Raw genomic sequence first — 25646 nt, 5'->3', positions numbered from 1 at the left:
ATCCAAAGAACAAATGCAAATTTGTTATACACTCTTGGACTTCACATTATTTCAGACCAGTTAGGTTTTGTGTAAAACTTACTTTCTCAGTGTAAAATATTTTTGTCATAACTTCACAAAAGTAAAAATGATGGAACTCCATACCCCCTTCCCATTGTGCCCAGAAACTTTGCATGCTTCAAACCCAGTAGAATAGAAAATGAAACATTCTCCCTCAGGCCAGCATTCCAAAGCCAAGTTGTCTCGTTCAATTTTTTTGTAGGTCCCCCAGCTCCCTACTGATTTAGATCCCAATTCAGCAAGGAACTTAAGCATGTGCCTAACTTTAAACATGTGAGTAGTATAAGAACAACTATACTGGGTCAGACCAATGGTCCATCTAGCCCAGGATCCTGTCTTCTGACAGTGGCCAAGGCCAGGTGCTTCAGAGGGAATGAACAGAACAGGTAATCATCAAGTGATCCATCCCCATCACCCATTCCCAGCTTCTGGAAAATAGAGGCTAGGGACGCTTTGGTTTAGATCATGTTTTTGCATGTCTCAAGGCATGTCTTTACTGCCCCGCAGTTTGGACTAAGGGGGTGCAAATAGCAGTGCGCACCAAAGTGCTGCGCTGTAACTCCCCTGTGTGGACACTGCAGGTGCAAACTTCCTGCAGTAGTGTGAACTCGGGACGTATAAGTTTGTATTTGCAGAGTCCACACAGGGGCGTTACAGTGCAGCACTTCGTTGCACAGTGCTATTCACAGCCCTTTAGTTAGACCTGTGCGGCAGTGTAGACATGCCCTCAGTGAAGTCAATGGGAGTACTTATGTGCTTAAGTATCTTGTTGAATCGGCTTTTGTGGTGTCCTGGCTGCCAGTGGTCTGCCCAGCACAGAATTATAGTTCAAGCTGTTTAACTCCCAACAACAGCTGGTGCTTTAGTTGCTTCTCAGCTAGACTTTATAACCTTCTCTGGCTGTTGTTCTTCAGAATATGAGGGCTTCAAAAGATTAAAAAAATCCAAACCCAAAAGCCGACCCTAAATAGCTAACACACACACACACACACACACACACACACAACTTGTTAGGAGTACATACTACATAATATATGTACTGTAGTGCGTAATCTTGCACTGATGAAATGACCAGTTCTTCATCTCTAATTTCTATGTTTAAGAACATAAGAACATAAGAACGGCCGTACCGGGTCAGACCAAATGTCCATCTAGCCCAGTATCCTGTCTACCGACAGTGGCCAATGCCAGGTGCCCCAGAGGGAATGGACCTAACAGGCAATGATCAAGTGATCTCTCTCCTGCCATCCATCTCCATCCTCTGACAAACAGAGACTAGGGACACCATTCCTTACCCATCCTGGCTAATAGCCATTAATGGACTTAACCACCATGAATTTATCCAGTTCTCTTTTAAAGGCTGTTATAGTCCTAGCCTTCACAACCTCCTCAGGTAAGGAGTTCCACAAGTTGACTGTGCGCTGCGTGAAGAAGAACTTCCTTGTATTTGTTTTAAACTTGCTGCCTATTAATTTCATTTGGTGACCCCTAGTTCTTGTATTATGGGAATAAGTAAATAACTTTTCCTTATCCACTTTCTCCACATCACTCATGATTTTATATACCTCTACCATATCCCCCCTTAGTCTCCTCTTTTCCAAGCTGAAGAGTCCTAGCCTCTTTAATCTCTCCTCATATGGGACCCGTTCCAAACCCCTTATCATTTTAGTTGCCCTTTTCTGAACCTTTTCTAGTGCCAGTATATCTTTTTTGAGATGAGGAGACCACAGCTGTATGCAGTATTTGAGATGTGGGCGTACCATCGATTTATATAAGGGCAATAATATATTCTCAGTCTTATTCTCTATCCCCTTTTTAATGATCCCTAACATCCTGTTTGCTTTTTTGACCACCTCTGCACACTGCGTGGACATCTTCAGAGAACTATCCACGATGACTCCAAGATCTTTTTCCTGACTTCTTGTAGCTAAATTAGCCCCCATCATATTGTATGTATAGTTGGGGTTATTTTTTCCAATGTGCATTACTTTACATTTATCCACATTAAATTTCATTTGCCATTTTGTTGCCCAATCACTTAGTTTTGTGAGATCTTTCTGATCTCTTTTGTTTCTAATAATAAATAAATTAAATAACTTAAAGAAATTTATGAAAGCTTATTCTTTTAGTGACTTTTATGCAATGTACTTTAAAGATGAATTCACATAGCATCTTAATTTATATATCTAATACAACTATATGTGTATGAATATTCATAGACACTCCGTTCTTCTGAACTGTTTCAGCAAATGGAAAGAGTGCTTATATATTCAGGGCCATTATTGTGTACAAGCTAAGGGCCAGATTCTACCACCCTTACTCACACTGAGTATCTTACTCTACCTGTATTGTAGTCCCATTAAGACCAATGAGACTACTTGCAGACTAAGGCCACAGGCCTGCAGACTTACACATGTGCTAGACTTTACCACCATGAGTGGTTCTATTGAAATCAATGGAGCAACTCATAGTAGTAAAGTTAAACACATGCATAAATCTTTACAGGACTTGGTAATAAATGGAATATGGGTGGCAGAATAGGGCCCTGAGTTATTATTTATACAGTGCTGTAGATGTATGGTATTTTACAGAAAGGTAAGTCCCTACCCGAAGAGCTCATAGTGTCATTAATAAACACACTTATCTGAAAATCTGTAAATGCAGGATAGAATAGCTCAACAGAATTTGAAGGTCCATGAAAAGAGCACATTTTCATCACGAGCAAAGTCTCGAGACTCTGTGAAAAAGATGGACTCAGTCATTGAAAGAGAGACCCGGGCTACAATAGATAAAGGGTATATTACTTCTGGTCCCAACTGGGCTCTTACTTTTGCAAAATGTGAGTACGCTCTTTTAGCTTATATTTTGTTATACACATGTCAGAGTTGCTTACCTCGACATTGATTTTCATCTATCATACAACTGAATCTGTCATTTAGGACCAGATTCTGTAACTGGATCCCTGTAAGTGGACCCCTGCACCTGCATAGAACCCCATTGATTTCAGTGGAGCTCCATATAGGCAAAGGGATTTGGGTGCAGGATCTGACTGTTTTTTTGAAGAGAATGCATATGTTTGCATCCCCATTTCACCACCACCACAGTCTGTTACTAATACAATGGTGCCCAAACTCCCCCCCCCCACCCCACCCCCTTGCCAGTAACGGAATCTGTTTGTGTCCCCCCCCACCCTTCCATTTCTGCACAGCCCTGGCTTCCTCAGCAGAGGAGCTTGGGCTGAAGGCAGATCTGGGGGCTGAACTGGGGATGGGAAAGGAGCTGGGGCTAGAGGCGGAGCTGGCCTGGAGGCAGAGAGGGAATGAGGGCAGAGCTGGGCTGGGGGCGGAGCAGGGGGCAGAGTGGAGCTGGGCTGGCGGCAGAGCGGGGCTGGGTGGCACTCCCTCCCCATCCCCTTTGGGAGGTGACCTGGGCCCTGCCACATCCCCCCCCTCCAATGTTCCTCTGTGCCCCTTGGGGGGGCATGCCCCACAGTTTGGAGACCACTGTACTAAGAATTAGTCTGCTGCAAAAAGCTGTTCCTTTATGTAATGTGCTGTTTTCAAAATTAGAGCATTGGGAAGTCTAGTCAATTCTTTGAGACTAATCCCAGTAAGACTTCTTTTGATGTCATTTTTTGCTTATCAACCTAAATAAGATATAAACATGTACGGTAAATCTTTGAATGCAAATGTAATTTATGGGATCTTGTACCATGGAATTTGGAGGAATAATAGTAACATCATCAGATTAATTTTAACAACATTTAAATTTTCTTAAAAGGTTGCCAAAGTGACAAACAATCTTTAACAGATTATATCAAGGAACAGAAGGAGTTGTTTCTGCTGCAGGTACCCTACAATGTTGTTGTTCTTAAGGCTGGTGTTTTCTGAAAAATGTAGTTATAAAAGCACACTAAGTGAAATAAAAATAGTGCAAGTAACTAGATTAGAATATTTCTGTTTATCTCTAAGTCTGAATTTTTGTGATGGTAAGAGGCATCTTGACTGGAGGTTCCACACTAGTCTGCATGTCTAAACCTGCAAACACAGTAAGGGTATGTCTACACTATGAAATTAGGTCGATTTTATAAAGTCGATTTTTATAAATCAATTTTATACAGTCGATTTCGTATGTCCACACTAAGCGCATTAAGTCGGCGGAGTGTGTCCACACTACCATGGCTAGCATCGACTTACGGAGCGGTGCACTGTGGGTAGCTATCCCACAGTTCCCGCAGTCATTGGAATTCTGGGTTAAGCTCCCAATGCCTGATGGGGCAAAAAACATTGTCACGGGTGGTTTTGGGTACATGTCGTCAGTCTCCCCTCTCTCCGTGAAAGCAACGGCAGACAATCATTTTGCGCTTTTTTTCCGCGCAAACACCATACCATGGCAAGCGTGCAGCCCACTCAGGTCAGCTCACCGACACCGCCGCTGTTGTGTCCTGGGAGCTGCTGGCAGCAGACGGTGCAGTAGATCTGCAAACCATCATCATACACTGCTTCCGCTGCAACTCCGCTCTGCTGCTATTGCCTCGATAGCAAATTTCTCCATGTTTTCTGTCATGGGCTCCCGGGTACGTATGTTCTTCCTCGGGAAATGTACATGGTGCTAACCATCGTCCTCCACCGCTTCCGCTGCAACTCTGCTGTCCTGCAGACGCCATATCACGGCAAGCATGGAGCCCGCTCAGCTCACCGCTGCTGTGGTGAGCATTGTAAACTCGTCACGCATTATCCTGCAGTATGTGCAGAACCTGCAAAAGCAGGCGAGGAGGCGACAACAGCACGATCACGATAGTGATGAGGACATGGACACAGACTTCTCTCAAAGCACGGGCCCTGGCAATTTGGACATCATGGTGGTAATGGGGCAGGTTCATGCCGTGGAACGCATTCTGGGCCCGGGAAACAAGCACAGACTGGTGGGACTGCATAGTGTTGCAGGTCTGGGATGATTCCTAGTGGCTGCAAAAATTTTGCATGCGTAAGGGCACTTTCATGGAACTTTGTGATTTGCTTTTCCCTGCCCTGAAGCGCAAGAATACCAAGATGAGAGCAGCCCACACAATTGAGAAGCGAGTGGCGATAGCCCTCTGGAAGCTTGCAATGCCAGACAGCTACCGGTCAGTCGGGAATCAATTAGGAGTGGGTAAATCTACTGTGGGGGCTGCTGTGATCCAAGTAGCCAACGCAATCACTGAGCTGCTGCTATCAAGGGTAGCGACTCTGGGAAATGTGCAGGTCATAGTGGATGGCTTTGCTGCAATGGGATTTCCTAATTGTGGTGGGGCGATAGACGGAACGCATATCCCTAACTTGGGACCAGACCACCTTGGCAGCCAGTACGTGAACCGGACGAGGTACTTTTCAATGGTGCTGCAAGCACTGGTGGATCACAAGGGACGTTTCACCAACATCAACGTGGGATGGCCGGGAAAGGTGCATGACGCTTGCATCTTCAGGAACTCTGGTCTGTTTGAACAGCTACAGGAGGGAACTTACTTCCCAGACCAGAAAATTATCATTGGGGATGTTGAAATGCCTATAGTTATCCTTGGGGACCCAGCCTACCCCTTAATGCCATGGCTCATGAAGCTATACACAGGCACCCTGGACAGTAGTAAGGAGCAGTTCAACTATAGGCTGAGCAAGTGCAGAATGGTGTTAGAATGTGCATTTGGACGTTTAAAGGCTCACTGGCGCAGTTTACTGACTAGGCGAATATTCCCATTGTTATTGCTGCTTGCTGTGTGCTCCACAATATCTGTGAGAATAAGGGGGAGACGTTTATAGCAGGGTGGGCGGTTGAGGCAAATCGCTTGGCAGCCGATTATGTGCAGCCGGACACCAGGGTGACTAGAAGAGCACAGCTGGGCACTCTGCGCATCAGAGAAGCTTTGAAAACCAGTTTCATGACTGGCCAGGCTACGGTGTGACAGTTCTGTTTGTTTCTCCTTGATGAAAACCCGCCCCCTTGGTTGACTCTACTTCCCTGTAAGCCAGCCGACCTCTCCCCTTCGATCACCGGTTTCAGAGGCAATAAAGGCATTATTGTTTCCATATCATGCATTCTTTATTAATTCATCACACAAATAGGGGGAAAACTCGCAAGGCAGCCCAGGAGGGGTGGGTGAGGAGGGAAGCACCAGGTCGGATGGTGAATGAGGGGAGGAGGGAAGGACAAGGCCACACTACACTTCAAAACTTATTGAATTCCAGCCTTCTGTTGCTTGGGCAATCCTCTGGGGTAGAGTGGCTGTGTGCCTATAGCCTCCTCCCCTTTCTCCCCCTGCATTCTTGGGCGTCTGGGTGAGGAGGCTATGGAACTTGGGGAGGAGGGCAGGCAGTTATACAGGGGCTGAAGCGGCGGTCTGTGCTCCTGCTGCCTTTTCTGCAGCTCCACCAGATGCCTGAGCATGTCAGTTTGCTCCCCCATTAGCCTCAGCATTGCATCCTGCCTCCTCTCAGCGTGCTCCTCTCTCCTCTCATTGCGTTCATTTAACGCTTTCCTGGACTCTGCCATTGCTTGCCTCCATGCATTCTGCTGAGCTCTTTCAGTGCGAAAGGACTGCATGAGCTCTGAGAACATCTCGTCGCGAGTGCGTTTTTTTCGACATCTTATCTGCGCTAGCCTCTGGGACGGAGATGATAGGGGGAACATAGAAACATTTGCAGCTGCGGGAGGAAAAAAAGGGAGAGTAGTATTTAAAAAGATACATTTTAGAGAACAATGGGAAGACTATTTCACACTCAATCAAGCGATTCACATTACATAGCACATGTGCTTTTGCTACACAGTCGCATTTTGCCTCTTATATTGAGTGCCTGCTGGTTTGGTGTGAGACATCACACACGCTTGGCTGGGCAACAGAATTCGGCTTGCAGGCAGCCATGGTAAGGCAAAGGGTTTCGGCTTCTTCAACCTTCATAACATGTGGGAACAGTTTCAAACAGCAGTGCTCTCCTTTTCCATACCAAGCAAAGCCCGTTGGGTTGGCCATTTAAAAGGAGGGGCTGCGGTTTTAGGGTGAATGTGCAGCACAATCCAACCCCTCCTCCCCCAATTCTCTGGGATGATTGCTACACACACACACACACACACACGTGTGGCTAGTATCAGGGAAGATCCCGGTCAGCCATGAACGGGCCTCCCCCCACCGCATGGCTAACAGTGGGGATGATTTATTTTCAGCCAAAGGCAAACAGCCAAAGCCTGGGCCCATTCGCTGCAAGGTTTTGTTCTGCAATGATTCCAGACTACTTGCTACTGGCTTGGCGTGGTAAATTAATCATTAAACACGCTTGCTTTTAAACCCTGTATTATATTTACAAAGTTACACTCACCAAAGGTTCCTTCTCTGGCTTCATGGTCCGGGAGCTCGCCTTGGGAGGATTGGGAGGGTATTGGCTCCAGGGTGATGAACAGCTCCTGGCTGCCGGGGAGAAGGGATTCTCCACTTGCCTGCTGTGCACTATCCTCAATCTCCTCCACCTCCTCATCTTCAAACTCCTTATCCCTGTTGTGTGAGACTCCCCTCTTGCAGGTGTCCACGGACAGTGGTGGGGTAGTGGTAGGGGCCACCCCTAGAATTGCATGCAGCTCATCATAGAACCGGCATGTATGGGGCTCTGACCCAGCGTGACCGTTTGCATCCTTTGTTTTTTGGTAGGCTTGCCTCAGCTCCTTAACTTTCACGCGGTATTGCTGTGTATCCCTGTTGTAGCCTCTGTCCATCATGCCCTTGGAGATTTTGGCAAATATATTGGCTTTTTGTCTTTTGGATTGGAGTTCTGCCTGCACGGATTCTTCTCCCCATACAGCGATCAGATCCAGTACCTCCCTTTCGGTCCATGCTGGAGCTCTTTTGCGATTCTGGGACTCCAGGGCCACCTGTGCTGATGAGCTTGCCAAGCTGGCCAAAGAGGAAATGAAATTCAAAAGTTCCCAGGGCTTTTCCTGTCTACCTGGCCAGTGCATCTGAGTTGAGTGTGCTGTCCAGAGCGGTCACAATGGAGCATTCTAGGATAGCTCCCGGAGGCCAGTACCATCGAATTGCATCCACACTACCCCAAATTCGACCCAGCAAGGTCGATTTTAGCATTAAACCCCTCGCCGGGGAGGAGTACAGAAATAGATTTTAAGAGCCCTTTAAGTCGACAAAACAGGCTTGGTCGTGTGGACGGGTGTTGGGTTAAATCGACCCAACGCTGCTAAATTTGACCTAAACTCATAGTGTAGACCAGGGCTGAGATTACTCAATGTCATATTGTTGTACTTAAAGTACTGCACAGGATCTTTTCAGGGGGAATAAGGCAAAACGCCACATTTATTAGTAATACATGTATTCATTAACACTGTATTATATGCATATAATATATTACATTTACACTCACACACACACACAAACACACTCCGTCTTGTTGTTACCAATTAGTTGCTCCCCTTAACTTCACTGGCCAGGTGAGTTAGATGGAGGAGGGGGTGGAGCCGGGCTTCTGCTGATCCGGATCGATGCTCCCATGTTGACAAGACGAGACCCGGGGTCCTCTGCAAGACACCTCACTTTTATAGCAGCTTTCCTCTTATGCAAATCTATACCAGATTCAAACTCTGTGTCTGTGTCCATTGGTCCTTTGTGCTGCTTTCTTTTGAGTGTTGTCCCAATGCTGCAAAGAGGGTGTTTCCAAAAGAAGGTGCTCGCTTCTAACCCCCGAGGCCGTCGGTATGTCTGCTTGTTTTTAATGAGCCCACTTGACACGTTTTATTGTCCTTGGGTCTGGCTCCCAGCCCCTCTCCAACAGTTGAAGCTGTCTGGAGGTGCTGCCTTCCATGCCTTCCTCATCCACACCTCATTCATTCAACAGGGCAATTGATTAAGAGTGGGGGGGGAGAGCTCTTGTTCTACTGCTAGCAAAAAGAAATTTTTCTTCTATCTTATTCTATCCTTAGGGGCTATAATATTATACCAAGGGCAATGCAAAGTTTCTAAATGAGGCTTTGATACAAAGTCCCATGAAAACAGAGGTCACACGTGGGTAGACCCACCACAAGGTTATATGAAGAGGCACAATGTAAAATCATATGAAAATTATCAGAGATTTATCTACATTGTCGATTAAGAGTGGGGGGGGGTCTTAAATGTTTCTTAACTACTTGTGTGAGTAAAACTAACTCACATATTTAAGTATTTAAAGGACTTGGCCCTGAATTTGGTAAAAAAGTTGAGTAAGGCTCACATTCATCATAATAAAAGTGTTTGGATGGGTTGCTTTTTTTCTACAATTACCAATTCAGTGACAAGTCAGACCTTACTTGGAAGTTTTGATATCACTGGAGACAGAAATTCTCAGTATATCTGAAGAATATACATCACAGACGACAGTGCAGGGTTTTCCATACTATTAACTTTTAACTCTTTAACTCCAGCAGGCCCGCGCAGAGGGAGGGGCAAGTGGGGCAATTTGCCCCAGGCCCTGGGCCCTGCAGAGGCTCCCACGAGAATACTGTATTCTACAGTATTGCAACTTTTTTTTATGGACTGGGCCCCCAAAATTGCTTTGCCCTAGGCCCCCTGAATCCTCTGGGTGGCCCTGAACTCCAGCAGGACTGCAGCTCTGCCCCCTGGGCTGGGGACCAGTACAGAGTCACTTTGCCAGCTCTGTACTGCCTGAGGAATTCCCTTACACTGAGGATAGTCCCCGGGGAAAGCTCTGTTACCTCTAAGGCAGTGGTTCCCAAACTGGGGTTTGTGAACCACTGGGGGTTCACGAAATGTTACAGGGGGTTCTCGGGAAAAAATTCCCTAATGGCGGACAGAGCTGTCCATAGGGACCCCATAGGGCCAGCAGCCCAGAGCCCCTGGACTTCCAAGAGCTAAGCAGATCAAAGCAAGCATATCTATCACACTGAGATTTAAACTTCAAGACTCCTTATAAGAAATGGAAAGGGAAGTGGATATTTTTTGCTGTTTTTAAAATTAAATAGGCAGCTAGTGTTCTTCATAATAATTTTAAAAACAATAAGCTTAAGCTTTGTTGTAACATGCATTGTTTGCCTGGACTGCCCAAGACCTGAATGCTTGTGTAGGAGGAACTCTTCAAGTTGTCTTCTTAAATACCTTCATGCTGGTTCACATCTGATACTCCTTGAAGAAACATAGGAGCTGTCATAACTATCAAGGGTGTAACAGCTGTCCTGTGTACAGTACTATAAAATCCTTCCTGGCCAGAGACTCCAAAATCCTTTTCCCTGTAAAGGGTTAAGAAGCTCAGGTAACCTGGCTGGCATCTGACCCAAAGGACCAATAAGGGGACAAGATACTTTCAAATCTTGGGGGGGGAAGGTTTTTGTTTGTGCTTTTGTTTGGGAGTTCGTTCGCTCTTGGGACTGAGAGGGACCAGACATCAATCCAGGTTCTCCCCATCTTTCTAAACAAGTCTCTCATATTTCAAACTTGTAAGTAAAAAGCCAGGCAAGGCGTCTTAGTTCTACTTTGTTTTCTCAACTTGTAAATGTACCTTTTACTAGTGTTTATCTTTGTTTGCTATATTTTGAACCTGAGGCTAGAGGGAGGTCCTCTGAGCTCTTTAAGTTTGATTACCCTGTAAAGTTATTTTCCATACTGATTTTACAGAGATGATTTTTACCTTTTTCTTTAATTAAAAGTCTTCTTTTTAAGAACCTGATGGATTTTTCCTTGTTTTTAGATCCAAGGGGGTTGGATCTGTATTCACCAGGAGTTGGTGGGAGGAAGGAGGGGAATGATTAATTTCTCCTTGTTTTAAGATCCAAGGGGTTTGGATCTGTATTCACCAGGGAATTGGTGAAAGGTTTCTCAAGGCTACCCAGGGAAGGAAATTAGTTTTTGGGAATGGTGGCAGCGGACCAGAGCTAAGCTGGTAGTTAAGCTTAGAAGTTTTCATGCAGGCCCCCACATTTGTAACCTAAAGTTCAAAGTGGGGATACAGCCTTGACAGGAGCCTTGTCTTATAACAGGCTTATTCAAAATGATACAAGCTACGAAAGGAAAGTGAGATCTTGGAAGAGTGTTGCCGTTTTCATAATGTAATAAAATACTGTAATGATGAATAATAATTAATAATAAATAGTGTGTAATAAGCATGTCATAAAAACAAATTTTACATTTTCAAGATCACTACTTTTATAATTTATACTCAGGTAAAGGAGAAAATCCCTGGATATATTCATTTTTAGGAGGGGGTTTGTGAGACTTAACATTTTAATGAAAGGGGTTCACAGGTTGTTAAAGTTTGGGAACCACTGCTCTAAGGTCTCGTTCTGTTGCCAAAACAGCATAAAGGAGCCTTAGGACAATGGAGAATCAGGCTTGGTATATATAGTGTGAGTGAAAAATATAACTATCGGATTCTTGATTTTGTATTTTGTATTTCTTGACACTGTATCTGTAAACTTAGCATTGAAATAATATATTTTAGACATTAATTCATGCTTTAGATCCTTGTCTGAATTAGGACAGCTATTCCTATCTCTCTGAGCACATCTTGCTGAGTTTACTTTGCTCCCTGAAATGATGAAATACAAATGCAAAATACATTTGGACATTATTTTGTACATAACATTTCCCCACTCTGTTTTCATAGTACACAGTAAAAGTAAAAAAACAAACTATAAAGAAGCTGGAGAAATTAGCAATGCAAGCTGAGAAAGAGGCCAGCTCTGCCGAAGCAAAGCTAGAAGACGATACAGTTGCATTTGAGGAATTTCTGAAAGAAAACGACCGAAGTTCTGCAGATGCACTTAAAATGTTAGAATCGCTATTACAGTTAATGTTCGTTTTAATTTTTGATCTACCAAAAACCGTACACCTACATCCCTGTAATACTTTCATGTTACTTTTTAGTGCAGCCCAAGAAACAAAATCTAAAATGGATATGGCAGCAGATGTAAAGTCTGCTATTAATGAACTCTTCGCTATTAAAAGGTGAGACTTTTATGTTACAAACGTACTCCTCTTTTTATGGTAACAGTGGCGCAGATTCTCCTCTTCTGAAGAATACTCTGGGGGGAATTAATCTTTGAGGTTCACCCACTGCCACATTGAGCTGTTCTGTAGGTGCACAGTTTGGGCCTGTCCCCCACACCCATTGATCCCCATGAAGTGAGTTAAGTGCAGCAGACAGTTTCACAGACCTAACTGTTTTACAGCAGTACAGAATATGATACTGTATCTTCATTTTGACAGACCAAACTCCTTTAAACCGATAACCAAAGATAGTAGTGGAGACAAGTGGGGAGCAGGGCAACTGCACCGTAGGCTTGCAAAGAGGCAGTAGGCAGTGTCAGGATTTGACCTGATCAGGTTTGTGAGGAGTGATGGTGTTCTGTGCCACGCCAATGTTAGGTGCTGTTTTGCTAGATTGGATTTGTGTGTGTGTGTGTGTGTGTGTGTGTTGTGGGGTTTTTTTAGTATTTTATTTGTGTGAACTGTGTATTTAGTGAAGAGTGTGTGTGTGTGTGTGTGTGTGCACGCGCATATGTTTAAGGATAATATTAGTGATTCTCTCAGCTTGGGACATGCACAAGTTTGAGGGTGGGGACATAGTTTTGCTAGCAAAGCTGTTAAGCTGGTAAAAAGGACAGTCTGCCCTGGATCTAGTTTATGAATGTTTTCCGCTTACTATGTAAACTTTAGGTTTTAGTGTGAAAATTGTCTGAAGCAAAAACTGAGAATGAGTTCATAGTTCTTTTTAATAATGGCTAGCATCCAGGTAGCTCACCAGAGTTGAGATCTGTACACAGAATAATGTATGGGGATTTAGTTACTGTTAAATAACCCATCATTAACATAATACCATTCACTTTTGTGGAGTTACAGTAGGGATGAATTTGTCCCTCAGTGCTTCATTTTAAATCAGTCAAAATATTAGTCATTTTGTATAGCTGACTGACAAAACTTGGAAGATAAAACCACATGTCAAAATACTTCAGTATAATTTAGTTTTATATAGTTCTTCATTTCACATTGTAAAGCTTTTTGAGAGAACTTTACAAGAAGAGAGGCATCTGAGGATTCCACCCCAGGAAGCTGAACCTTCATGGAATGATAAAGGGGAAAGTGAGAAATCCATTCTCATGTTAAAAATGGCTCCTGTTTACCGAGTAAAAGCCCAAGTGGTCCTAGTTTGTCCTTACACTACTCACTTGGGTGCAGACTCCCAGGGATCTCAGTCAAGCTACTTCCACAGTGAGGTATTTTTAGCCACGCCTCTCTTTGGTTGTGTGGTCCCCACGCCAGGATGAATAGCATATTACTTCCTCCCTGTAAACAGCCAGCGGTAACACCATGCATGCATAACAAAAATTTAAAAATACAGCCAGGAAATCTCATTCATTGATGTGGACAAATTTACGTTTCTGATGTGAGGGGAAAGAGGAAAAATGTTTGTATTGTAGCCAGTACAGTGGGTCCCTGAACTGTAGATGCTACTGTAATACAAATATAATGACAATCACAAAGTTCTGGTAATCTCAGCTATACTAGAATTTCTCCAGGATGGTTGGTTGGAGTTGTACAACTAATCACCACAGAAACATGAGTACTGGCCATGGTGGCATTCTGTAGGGAGGCACATTGGCTTCTCCATTTAGGTATTATCAGATGCCAAGATTAATCAGAATGACAGGTTAGACAAGCCAAGGGCTGGCCTTTCTAGTCACCATTACCACAGAAAAGCAGATTTTTGAATTGGTTCCTCTGTATGAAAACCACACTGCTGTTGTTGAGGAAAAGGATATTCTTATACAGTGGTGGGTGACCTGTGGTCCATCAGTGTAATCCATTGGCGGGCCGCAAGACTGTTTGTTTATGCTGACCGTACGCAGGCATGGCTGCCCGCAGCTCTCAGTGGCTGTGATTTGCCCTTTCTGGCAAATGAGAGTTGGGGGAAGTGGCATGGACTGCAGGGATGTGCTGGCCATCGCTTCCCGCAGCTCCCATTGGCCGGGAACGGTCAACCGTGGCCACTGGGAGCTGCGGGCGGCCATGCCTGCGTACGGTCAGCATAAACAAACAGTCTTGCAGCCCACCATCAGATTACCCTGACGGTCTGGTGCGGCCCACAGGTTGCCCATCACTGTTCTTATAGCTCCAGAAATCTTTCTGGTCAAAATAAATTTCTCTTTCCACAAATCCTTGGTAATAGTTCTTCTATCGTTTTACTCTAACATTTAGCACTCCTTTGGAAAGTTGTGCCATATAATATATGGAGATATACCTATCTCATAGAACTGGAAGGGACCCCAAAAGGTCATCAAGTCCAGCCCCCCGCCTTCACTAGCAGGACCAAGTACTGATTTTGCCCCAGATCCCTAAGTGGGTTTAGTAGGCCAATGCTCAAACCACTGAGCTATCCCTCCCCCCTTCTAGTACTCTAAAGATATATCTCTAGCATATATAGAGTACACATGCCACTTGTACCCTGTTCATCTCATTCTATCCAAAATGCCAAGGCCTTTAGACAGCGCCAGATTAAGGCATAAACTAACTAAGCTACAGCTTAGGGCCTTGCAATGTGAGAGGCCTCTAAAAAAGAAAAAACTGATTCCATTTCAAATTTTATCAAAATTGGTTGATAAATAAAGGAGATATGGGAAAAGAAGATTCTCTCTAAATATAGACATTTTCATTCAAATATGACAAAATATACACATCTGACTACACAAATACCCTTACCCTATCCTACCCTTACCCTTCACTAATTGTTCATTTGACAGGCAGGAAGCCAGGGCTGAGAAAAAATGAAAATTGCACTTGTAAAATTAGTATTTCTACAAGTAAGTCTGCTATGAGCCTCCTAAGGCAGGGTTTTCTTGGTCAGCTGCTACTGGTAAAATTCTGACCGTGCCTTCATAACTTTTTAAAATAAATAAATAATCTAACTGCCGATAAAATCAGGAAAAATGTGAGGTCAGAGATGGCAGTGTCATGAAGAGCAGTCCTGCCAAGCTCATACTCATATGGGACTCATCCTAGCAGTGACATCATATATAGCGTCTCCCTTGCCTGGTAATGACTGCCATCTTTTGTTTATGGTACAGCACACTCAGTCTTGTAGTGCCTTCGCTCCAGTTTTTTCAATCTTCCCTCATAGGTCATGTTTTCTAGACCTTTAATCATTTTTGTCACTCTTCTCTGGACTCTCTCCAATTTGTCGACATCCTTCCAGAAATGTGGTGCCTAGAACTGGACGCAATACTTCAGTTGAGGCCTAATCAGCGCAGAGTAGAGCGGAAGAATTACTTCTCATGTCTTGCTTACAACACTTCTGCTAATACATCCAAGAAGGATGTTTGCTTTTTTTGCAACAGTGTTACACTGTTGACTCATATTTAGCTTGTGGTCCACTATGACCCCCAGATCGCTTTCTGCAGTACTCCTTCCTAGGCAGTCCTTTCCCAAGTCCCAAGCTGGCAGGGAAATCAGGGGCAGAAGTAGTCTTGGCACATCAGTTGGCAGCCCCAAGGGGGTTTCTGTGATCCAACCCATCACAATCCTATCCTCCAAAGCACTTGCAACCCCTCCCAGCTTGGTATCGTCCGCAAACTTTAGAAGTACTCTGTATGCCATTATCTAAATCATTGATGAAGATATTGAATAGAACCGGACCCAGAGCTGTTCCCTGTGGTACCCCACTTGTTATGCCCTTCCAGCATGACTCTGCACCACTGATAACTACTCTCTAGGAACGGTTTTCCAACCAGTTTTGCACCCACCTTATAGTAGCTCCATCTAGGTTGCATTTCCCTGGTTTGTTTATGATAAGGTCAGGCAAGCCAGTATCAAAAGCTTTATTAAAGTCAAGATATACCACATCTACCGCTTTCCCCCATCCACAAAGTTTGTTATCTTGTCAAAGAAAGCTATCAGGTTGGTTTGATACGATTTGTTTTTGACAAATCCATGCTGACTGTTACTTATCTTATTATCTTCTAGATGTTTGCAAATTAATTGCTTAATTATTTACTCCATTATCTTTCCAGGTACAGAAGTTAAACTGATTGGTCTGTAATTCCCCGAGTTGTCCTTATTTCCCTTTTTATAGATTGGCACTATATTTGCCCTTTTCCAGCCTTCTGGAATCTCTCCTGTCTTCCATGACTTTTCAAATATATTCGCTTAATGGCTCAGATATCTCCTCAGTCAGTTCCCTGAGTATTCTAGGATGCATTTCATCAGGCCCTGGTGATTTGAAGACATCTAATTTGTCCAAGTAATTTTTAACTTGTTCATTTCCTATTTTAGCCTCTTCTGATCCTACCTCATTTTCATTGGCATTCACTATGTTAGATGTCCAATCACCACCAACTTTCTTGATGAAAACCAAAACAAATAAGTCATTAAGCACCTCTGCCATTTCCACATTTTCTGATATTATTTCCCCGCCCTCATTGAGTAACAGGCCTATCCTGTCCTTGGTCTTCCTCTTGCTTCTAATGTATTTGTAGAATGGTTTCTTGTTACCCTTTATGTCTCTAGCTAGTTTGATTTCGTTTTGTGCCTGGGCCTTTCTAATTTTGTCCCTACATACTTGTGTAATTTGTTTATATTCATCCTTTGTAATTTGACCTAGTTTCCACTTTTTGTAGGACTCTTTTTTGATTTTTAGATCATTGAAGATCTGGGTACGCCAGGGCGACTTCTTGCCATACTTCCTATCTTTTCTAAACAGTGGGATAGTATGCTCTTGTGCCCTTAATAATGTCTCTTTAAAAAGCTGCCAACTGTCTTCTATTGTTTTTCCCCTTAGACTTGCTTCCCATGGAATCTTACCTACCAACTCCCTGAGTGTGCTAACGTCTGCCTTCTTGAAATCCATTGTCTTTATTTTGCTGTTCTCCCTCCAACCATTCCTTAGAATCATGAACTCTATCATTTTATGATCACTTTCACCCAAGCTGCCTTCCACTTTCAAATTCTCAACCAGTTCTTCCCTATTTGTCAATATCAAATCTAGAACAGCCTCTCCCCTAATAGCTCTCTCCACCTTCTGAAATAAAAAATTGTCTCCAATACATTCCAAAAACTTATTGGATAAACTGTGCCCTGCTCTGTTATTTTCCCAACAGATGTCTAGGTAGTTGAAGTCCCCCATCACCACCAAGTCCTGTGCTTTGGATGATTTTGTTAGTTGTTTAAAAAAAAAGCCTCATCCACCTCTTCCTGGTTAGGTGGTCTGTAGTAGATCCCTACCATGACATCACCTTTGTTTTTTACCCTTTTATAATTTTATTGGGGTTAATCAGTATATCAGGATGTTCTCTAAATACTAATAAATCAGTTGCTGGAGTGTTTCTTTTGCTCTGGAAGAACCCTTCTAATGGCTTGGTGGCCTGACCTGAAGGGTAGTGCTTAGTCCTGCAGTATCCAGCAACAACACTGGACCACTCCAAATTCCTTGGAGTGGGGGGACATTAACCCAATAGGGATAAATGGGGAGAGAGATGGCTAGCAGAAAGAAAATGATCAGGTAAGAAATTTCTCATTCACTTTCCTGAAAGATCAGCAGAAAGAACTTGTGTTTAGTGTTTCATTGAAAGGCTGTCAACAGTTCAACACACCTTTTTAGTTCTGCACCATAGTATCTATAATAAGTATGAGCCCATATGCTGAGGAGGAACTTTGAAGTCACCTCCTGACCCAGATGTGAGAGGGTTTCTCAGTAACCGACATTTTGAAAAATGCCAGTGTAATATGTGACTAAGATAATGTCATTTTAAGTTGATATAATTTAAACTTTACATTTTTTTTGTATATCTGCTTGTATACTAACTGTATACTCTAATGTATTTTTGTAGTGAAATTGCAAATGCCGAATTCCTTCTCATGGAGAGTTTATATTATGAAGATTTTTTGATGAAACTTTCTCCTAAAGAATGGCAAGAAGAACAGAGAACAAAAAAGTTGAAAGCAAGAATAGACAAACAGAGAGAAAGAGAGATCATGCAAAGAGAAATGATTACATGTGCTTTCACTCCACACCAAGAAAAAGAAAGTGCACGCAAAGAGAAGATAAGTTCTTCAATTCCACGCCAACCACGCCACGGTTCTATTTTTTTAAAGCAAAGTATGTGTCTGAAAATATAAAGCACAATCTATATAAATGTGGTTAAGGCTGAAAATTTAAACACACACAAGTCAGGACTTTCAAAAATGAAGTGATTAGATGCTGATTCCATTTCAGCATTGCCAACTCTCGTAATTTTACCACAAGTTTCCACAGATTGTATGAGAGCTCGGCTTTCAGTTTTTAAAAAAGTAAGTTTCTAGCCCTCATGGTTACAGAGAAAAGCTTGAAAAAAAATGAAGCAAGTGCACCTTAAAGACTCAGAAACCAGAAGACAAATAACAAGAACCCCAAATTTATTACCTCTTTTAAAAAAAAGTAATGATTTTTAAGCTAGTCTCATGATTTTGGGGTCTTGACTCATGATTTTTTGAACATGTAGGGTTGACAATTTGGGGTAAATAATGTGGCTGACATAAGCCCCCATTAGTGAATTGTGTCTTTTGAAGCCTGATGTTTAGGCTAGCTTTCTAAAATGAATGTTTATTTTTTTCTAGATGCCTCACTTAGGCCTTGTTTACATTAAAATTTTAATTAAAGGTGTATTTTTAAATTGATTTAGTTAAAGCAGTGCAAACCTCTGTGTGAATACTCAAATTAATTTAAACCTGTCTTGCATTGATTTAGCTTAATCTGTTAAGGAATCTTCTAAATCAGGTTTAAATCAGTATAAGAAGTGTCTACACAGGGGTTTGCACCAGTTAAGCTAAATCAAATTAAAAACTGATTTTAGCTTAACTAGTGCAAGTTTCTTGTGCAGCCAAGACCTTACTGTTAAAGGCCATTTCCCGTATTACTATTTGTTTTTCCCTGTAGCAGTTGGAAGAGCTTTCTTGCTTAAGCTGTACCTCAGATAAAAAGTTCCTTTACATTATTCTTTATTTAGATCCCATTATATTCTCCACTTGCTTTCACAGTAAGTCAGAGCAGTAACTTTGTTGTTACTGTCAGTCAAGCCACATTTCTTTTAGTAAAGCTCTTCAGTTATAGTTCTGTTTATATCTTTAGATAGAATCTATACAGCAAGTACAGACAGGCGCTTCAGTTCCTTTGAGAAAAGTGCTGGACACAATAGGAAAACATCAACTCTAAGTGAGAGTTGTCACCTGAAAACAGCGGTGCATGATAACAAAGGTATGAGGTCTATGCAGTAGGGTGGGGAAGGTATTCCTGTTCACTGATTTTAAAATTCACACAGTCATGGAGGGTTCATACAAGGTCCTCCCCTTAGTAGGGTTGTGTCTGTGAGGAGCAGGGGTAGAGGGTGCATAGATGAAGCAGCCGGAGATGTGAGTGCACACTACAAAATTAAGTCAACCTAAGTTAAATTGGCGTACAGCGATCGCAGTACTTACTGTGATGCTTCCTGTCCACACTATGCCCCCTCTGTCAGTGGTGTGTGTCTTCACCAGAAATACTTCCACCAACTTAACGGTGTGGCGCACTGACAGCTGGAGTCCTCACCCCTGCCCTGGGGCGGGGGACTCCAGCTATGAGCCTCATGTGGGGCTGACAGCTCAGACTGTCAGCCCTAGGGAGGGTGGGGGTGTATCCAGCTTTGAGCCCTGCATGGGGTTGACAGCCAAAAACAGGCAAAGTAACACATTACCTACACAGACACTCTGTCACCCTGACTACCTCCACCTAAGGGCTACATTGCTTGCAAAGGTGGAGTTATGAGGTCAGTGTAGCGGGCGATTTACATCGGTGGGACCAATGTCTACCTTACGTCTTATGACTGCTTTATGTCGACCTAACTCTGTAGTGTAGACCAGGCCTCAGTTTCAAATAGCCTGACACAAAAGAGCCTATTGGGGCAAGGCAGGTAAAGGACCACTAGATCGGTGCTTATGCTGATCCAGTCTCACTGCACCCTTTCATAGGAGTTAGAAGGGGCTGTAGTCACTGTTCAGGGCCACAGGCTGGAAGAGTGGCCATAGAAATTATGCACTGTACCTCTGTTGCCTGGTTGCAGGTTTGGGTATGGATTCCATCCTTTCCTTTCCTGCTGCTGTTGCGGAATTCCCAACACAAAGCCTGACTGTTTAGACCAAATGCGGCCACCAGGGGCTTTACATTCGGCCACAACAGCCTCCTGGGTGGTGCGGGGGAGGAGGAAAACATTGGCGCCTCCCACTCCCTCCTTGTTGCTCCTCATTGCACTGCCCTGCACCGCCTCTGGAGAGAGGTGGGGCACAATGCTGCAGGAACAAGGTGAGTTCTTGACCCACATTGTGGGGAGGGGGTTTGGGCGGCAGGCTCCAGCGCCAGGACGTCAGGAACCTGGCTATGCGGCCCCAGCCTCCGACCGCGGGGCAGCAGTTACTGACACACGCACACTCCGGCTCTGGCCTCCAGCTGCAGGACTTCAGCCTCCGACGCCTGGTTCCAGCTGCGCAGCAGTGGGCTCTGATCCCTGGCTCCAGCCATACAGTTCCTGTCCCGGGCTCCAGGTTCTGGCCGCGGGTACTGAGCCCCGGCCCTGGCCGCAGGGCAGCAGACATCAGGATCTAGCCACGTGATCGTGGGGCTCATCACCAATCCCCATTGCCCCTGGCCCCCGCTGCCTCCCATGGCCCTGTATCCACCCCAGCACCCTGCTGCCTTCCTGGCTTCGCATCCATCCCCTCCATTGCCCCAGGCCCCCACTGCCTCTCCTGGCCCCACATCCATCCCACCATCGCCTCTGGCCCCTGCTGCCTCCCCTTCGCGCCCCCCCCCCCATCCAGAGCTTAATGGATCCTGGGGCTTGCTGAGAAAGGTGATATTAACAAACATGCAGGTATCACTTTTCACAGCAGACTTACTAGCTATCTGTGAAAAGTGATACTTGTATGTTTGTTAATATCACTTATCACTTTTCATAGCCTCCCAGGTAGCTTCAGTGTGCTGTGATATTAACAAATATACAAATACCACTTTTCACAGCAAGCCCCAGGACCCATTAAGCCCTGGATGGCGGGGCGGAGTGAGGCAGCATTATTTTTATTATTGAGTCTGCCAAAAAAATCTATGAATATAAATTACAATGACTTGGATGTGAATTTATGCATTTTTAATTGTTTTTCCTAACGTTAATTAAGTATTTTAGGAAAAATTGTCAGTACAGCCAGAGTTGGTGGCTCTGGTATGAGGCCACCAAAAAATTAGTTGTGAAAACCCCTGGCTTAGACTTTGGGAGGAGCAGGCAGGATGAATTTCACCATGAAAGAGCTGCAGAGAAAATATTGATCAGTGCTGTAGTTTAACTTCACTCGTTTAGTCATCTACCTGAGTGAAGGAAGTATGCATTCACTCCTAGGCTACTCTGACTTACTTATGTCTATGCCATCCAGAACATACAACCTCCACCACAGCCTTCCATCCTTGATAGACTCTTGCTGCAATCTTAGCTTCTTCCCATGTCAATCTGATAGCTTTCAATTCTGCTTCTGTTGTGCAGTTCCATGTTATCTTGGTCTATTTCATCACCTCTTGCCCTAGGGGTGGGTGGGAGGTTTCTTGTCCAACATCTATCTTGGATATGTTGTTCAGGTCATTCCTCCATTTATGTCCTAACCATCTCCACTTTCGTTCTGTAATTTCCTGTCCTATCAGTTTCTGTTTTGATCTCCTCCAGAGCTCTTTGTTTGTGGATTTGCAACTGTTTATGAAAACATGGGAGTTTAGATGATAAGGTCTTCACAAGTCTGCAAGTTTCGGTGCCAGATAGTAAGACCGACTAAGTAGTGGTATTAATTTGAAGTTTTGTTTGGAAGTCAAGATTTCTGCCCTCCAGATTGGTTTTATCATTATGAAGGCATGTCTGGCTTTCGCCGTTCTGGCTGTAATGTCTTTGTCTGTTCAACCTGTTGCACTTATAGTGCTGCCAAGTTATATGACATATCCGACCTCTTCTGTGTTGGTCGCAGAAAGAGTTATTGGTGTTTTTTGTTCTGTGCTGATTCCCTTGGAACATGGATGCCACCTACTACAGTACTTCAGGAGTTGGCTAGTTGAAGCTGCATTGTCAAGAATCTGGTAAAATTGAGTAAATGTTTTACTTGCATGAAAGGATGATTAATAGTTATTTGTGCTTCTTGTTTCCATCATTAGCTCTCTGCTGGCATGGTCAATTTCCAATCTGAGAAGTTGAATTGGGCATGTAAACTCATGATTTTACCAAGAAAACCGAAGTAGTTTAAGCTGCCAGTACTTTAGAGCATGCATGGACCTGGCTAAGCACTGACTTATGGCAGCCCTTAAGACCTCTGACTTGAAAATGAGGGCAGCAGAAACTAGAATTGATGTTTTAAATGGCCACATCTATAAGTCTAGGTACTGTTATTCCTGCAAGTAGGGAAGAAACTTGAGGAAATGTCCTATAGTGGAAGGGATCTCTTTTTGTGGTGGGGGTGGAAGGAAGAGAGGGGCAAGTTTACCTTAAATTGATCAGACTGGGGAAACTAGAACTCAGGTTGCCTCTGATGTACCCAAAATAGAGGATTGCTATCTCCTCTTTGCAATTATGGTATAGGAAACACAGGATTATGATTGTATTCCCAATTCCTATTCCTCAAATGAACCCCTAAGGAATTAAGATACTATTTTCACAAAATCATAGATTATAAAGCCAGAGGGACAATTGTGATCCTCTAATTTGGCTGCCTGTATATAGGACTTCCCTGAATTAATTTCTGTTTGAATGAGAGCATATCTTCTGGAAAAACATCCAATCTTGATTTTAAAATGTTCCGTGTTGGAGAATCCATCGCAAGTCTTGGTAAATTGTTTTGATGGTGAATTACCCTCACAGTTAAAAATTTGTGCTTCATTCTGAATTTGTGTTTAGTTTCAGCTTCCAGCCATTGGATCTTGTTATACTTTGTCTCTTAGATTGAAGAGCCCTCTGTTATCAAATTTCTGTTCCCCATGTAGGTTCTTACTGTCACAGTTAAGGCCAACTGCACCTGTATTTCAGTAGTTCAGCAAGGGAATCCACTCTTGGCTTTCAGCACCCCAGCTGTTGCCTCTCTTGGGTGGAGACACCAGCCTCTCTTTCTTCTGCCCAGGGCATTCCCAGGCTGGACAGTTCCCTGCCTCCACTGTGTCATTCCCAGCACAGACAGATACCCTAGGACACTTATAGACTCATAGACTCATAGACTTTAAGGTCAGAAGGGACCATTATGATAATCTAGTCTGACCTCCTGCACAACGCAGGCCACAGAATCTCACCCACCCACTCCTGTAACAAACCCCTAACCTATGCCTGAGTTATTGAAGTCCTCAAATCGTGGTTTAAAGACCTCAAGGTGCAGAGAATCCTCCAGCAAGTGACCTGTGCCCCACGCTGCAGAGGAAGGCGAAAAACCTGCAGGGCCTCTGCCAATCTGCCCTGGAGGAAAATTCCTTCCTGACCCCAAATATGGTGATCAATTAAACCCTTAGCATGTGGGCAAGACTCACCAGCCAGCACCCAGGAAAGAATTCTCTGTAGTAACTCAGATCCCACCCTATCTAACATCTCATCACAGACCATTGGGCATATTTACCTGCTAATAATCAAAGATCAATTAATTGCCAAAATTAAGCTATCCCATCATACCATCCCCTCCATAAATTTATCAAGCTTAGTCTTGAAGCCAGATATGTCTTTTGCCCCCACTACTCCCCTTGGAAGGCTGTTCCAGAACTTAACTCCTCTAATGGTTAGAAACCTTCGTCTAATTTCAAGTCTAAACTTCCTAATGTCCAGTTTATATCCATTTGTTCTTGTGTCCACATTGGTACTAAACTTAAATAATTCCTCTCCCTCCCTGGTATTTATCCCTCTGATATATTTATAAAGAGCAATCATATCTCCCCTCAGCCTTCTTTTGGTTAGGCTAAACAAGCCAAGCTCTTTGAGTCTCCTCTCACAGGACAGATTTTCCATTCCTCGAATCATCCTAGTAGCCCTTCTCTGTACCTGTTCCAGTTTGAATTCATCCTTCTTAAACATGGGAGAACAGAACTGCACACAATATTCCAGATGAGGTCTCACCAGTGCCTTGTATAACGGTACTAACACCTCCTTATCTCTACTGGAAATACCTCGCCTGATGCATCCTAAGACCACATTAGCTTTTTTAACGGCCATATCACATTGGTGGCTCATCATCATCCTGTGATCAACCAATACTCCGAGATCCTTCTCCTCCTCTGTTACTTCCAACTGATGTGTCCCCAATTTATAACCAAAATTCTTGTTATTAATCCCTAAATGCATGACCTTGCACTTTTCACTATTAAATTTCATCCTAATACTATTACTCCAGTTTACAAGGTCATCCAGATCTTCCTGTATGATATCCCGATCCTTCTCTGTATTAGCAATACCTCCCAGCTTTGTGTCATCTGCAAACTTTATTAGCACATTCCCACTTTTTGTGCCAAGGTCAGTAATAAAAAGATTAAATAAGATTGGTCCCAAAACCAATCCCTGAGGAACTCCACTAGTAGCCTCCTTCCAGCCTGACAGTTCACCTTTCAGCACGACCCGTTGTAGTCTCCCTTTTAACCAGTTCTTTATCCACCTTCAATTTTCATATTGATCCCCATCTTTTCCAATTTAGCTAATAATTCCCCACGTGGAACCGTATCAAATGCCTTACTGAAATCAAGGTAAATTAGATCCACTGCGTTTCCTTTGTCTAAAAATCTGTTACCTTCTCAAAGAAGGAGATCAGGTTGGTTTGGCACGATCTACCTTTTGTAAATCCATGTTGTATTTTGTCCCAATTACCATTGACCTCAATGTCCTTAACTACTTTCTCCTTCAAAATTTTTTCCAAGACCTTGCATACTACAGATGTCAAACTAACAGGCCTATAGTTACTCGGATCACTTTTTTCCCCTTTCTTAAAAATAGGAACTATGTTAGCAATTCTCCAGTCATACGGTACAACCCCTGAGTTTCCTGATTCATTAAAAATTCTTGCTAATGGGCTTGCAATTTCATGTGCCAGTTCCTTTAATATTCTTGTATGAAGATTATCTGGCCCCCCTGATTTAGTCCCATTAAGCTGTTCGAGTTTGGCTTCTACCTCCATATCCTCATTCCCATTTGTCATCCTACCATTATCTGTAAGCTCCTCATTAGCCTCATTAAAGACTGAGGCAAAGTACTGCTTGCTTGCTTTCTCTTCAAAAACAGAGAACAGTGCAATTGCTACACATATAAGTTACCACATAGTATTTTCTAAGCAAACCCATTTTTCTCAAGGTAAGAAACCTTACAGAGAAAACATTTAAAACAGTAAGAGAACATACATGCATGGTAATAAGCTTACCAGCAGGGCCGGCTTTAAGCCGATTCAGCCGATTCGGCTGAATTGGGCCCCGCGCCTAAGAGGACCCCGCAGCTGTCCACTCCGCCCCCAGTTCACTTCCCCCTCCTCCCCTCCCCTGAATGCTCCGCCCCCTGTTCCTCCCCCTCCCCTGCTTCCCGCGAATCAG

At 43.6% G+C, this 25646-nt stretch overlaps 1 protein-coding gene across 1 annotated transcript in view; it reads left to right on the top strand.

Moving 5' to 3' along the window:
* The window catches only part of CCDC38 (coiled-coil domain containing 38), a 54244-nt gene that overhangs the window by 5631 nt on the left and 22967 nt on the right, over positions 1–25646 (top strand). Inside the window, exons 4-9 of the mRNA XM_054028469.1 lie at positions 2725–2899; positions 3841–3908; positions 11685–11848; positions 11945–12025; positions 17899–18167; positions 19176–19259. Coding sequence (XP_053884444.1) covers positions 2725–2899; positions 3841–3908; positions 11685–11848; positions 11945–12025; positions 17899–18167; positions 19176–19259 — 841 coding nt within the window. The remainder of the gene's footprint in view (positions 1–2724; positions 2900–3840; positions 3909–11684; positions 11849–11944; positions 12026–17898; positions 18168–19175; positions 19260–25646) is intronic.

The sequence above is a fragment of the Malaclemys terrapin genome, chromosome 1, assembly GCF_027887155.1.
Source record: "Malaclemys terrapin pileata isolate rMalTer1 chromosome 1, rMalTer1.hap1, whole genome shotgun sequence".
Lineage (NCBI taxonomy): Eukaryota > Metazoa > Chordata > Testudines > Emydidae > Malaclemys > Malaclemys terrapin.
Note: the sequence above shows the minus strand (reverse complement) of the source record. Positions and strands in the feature narration are given on the sequence as shown.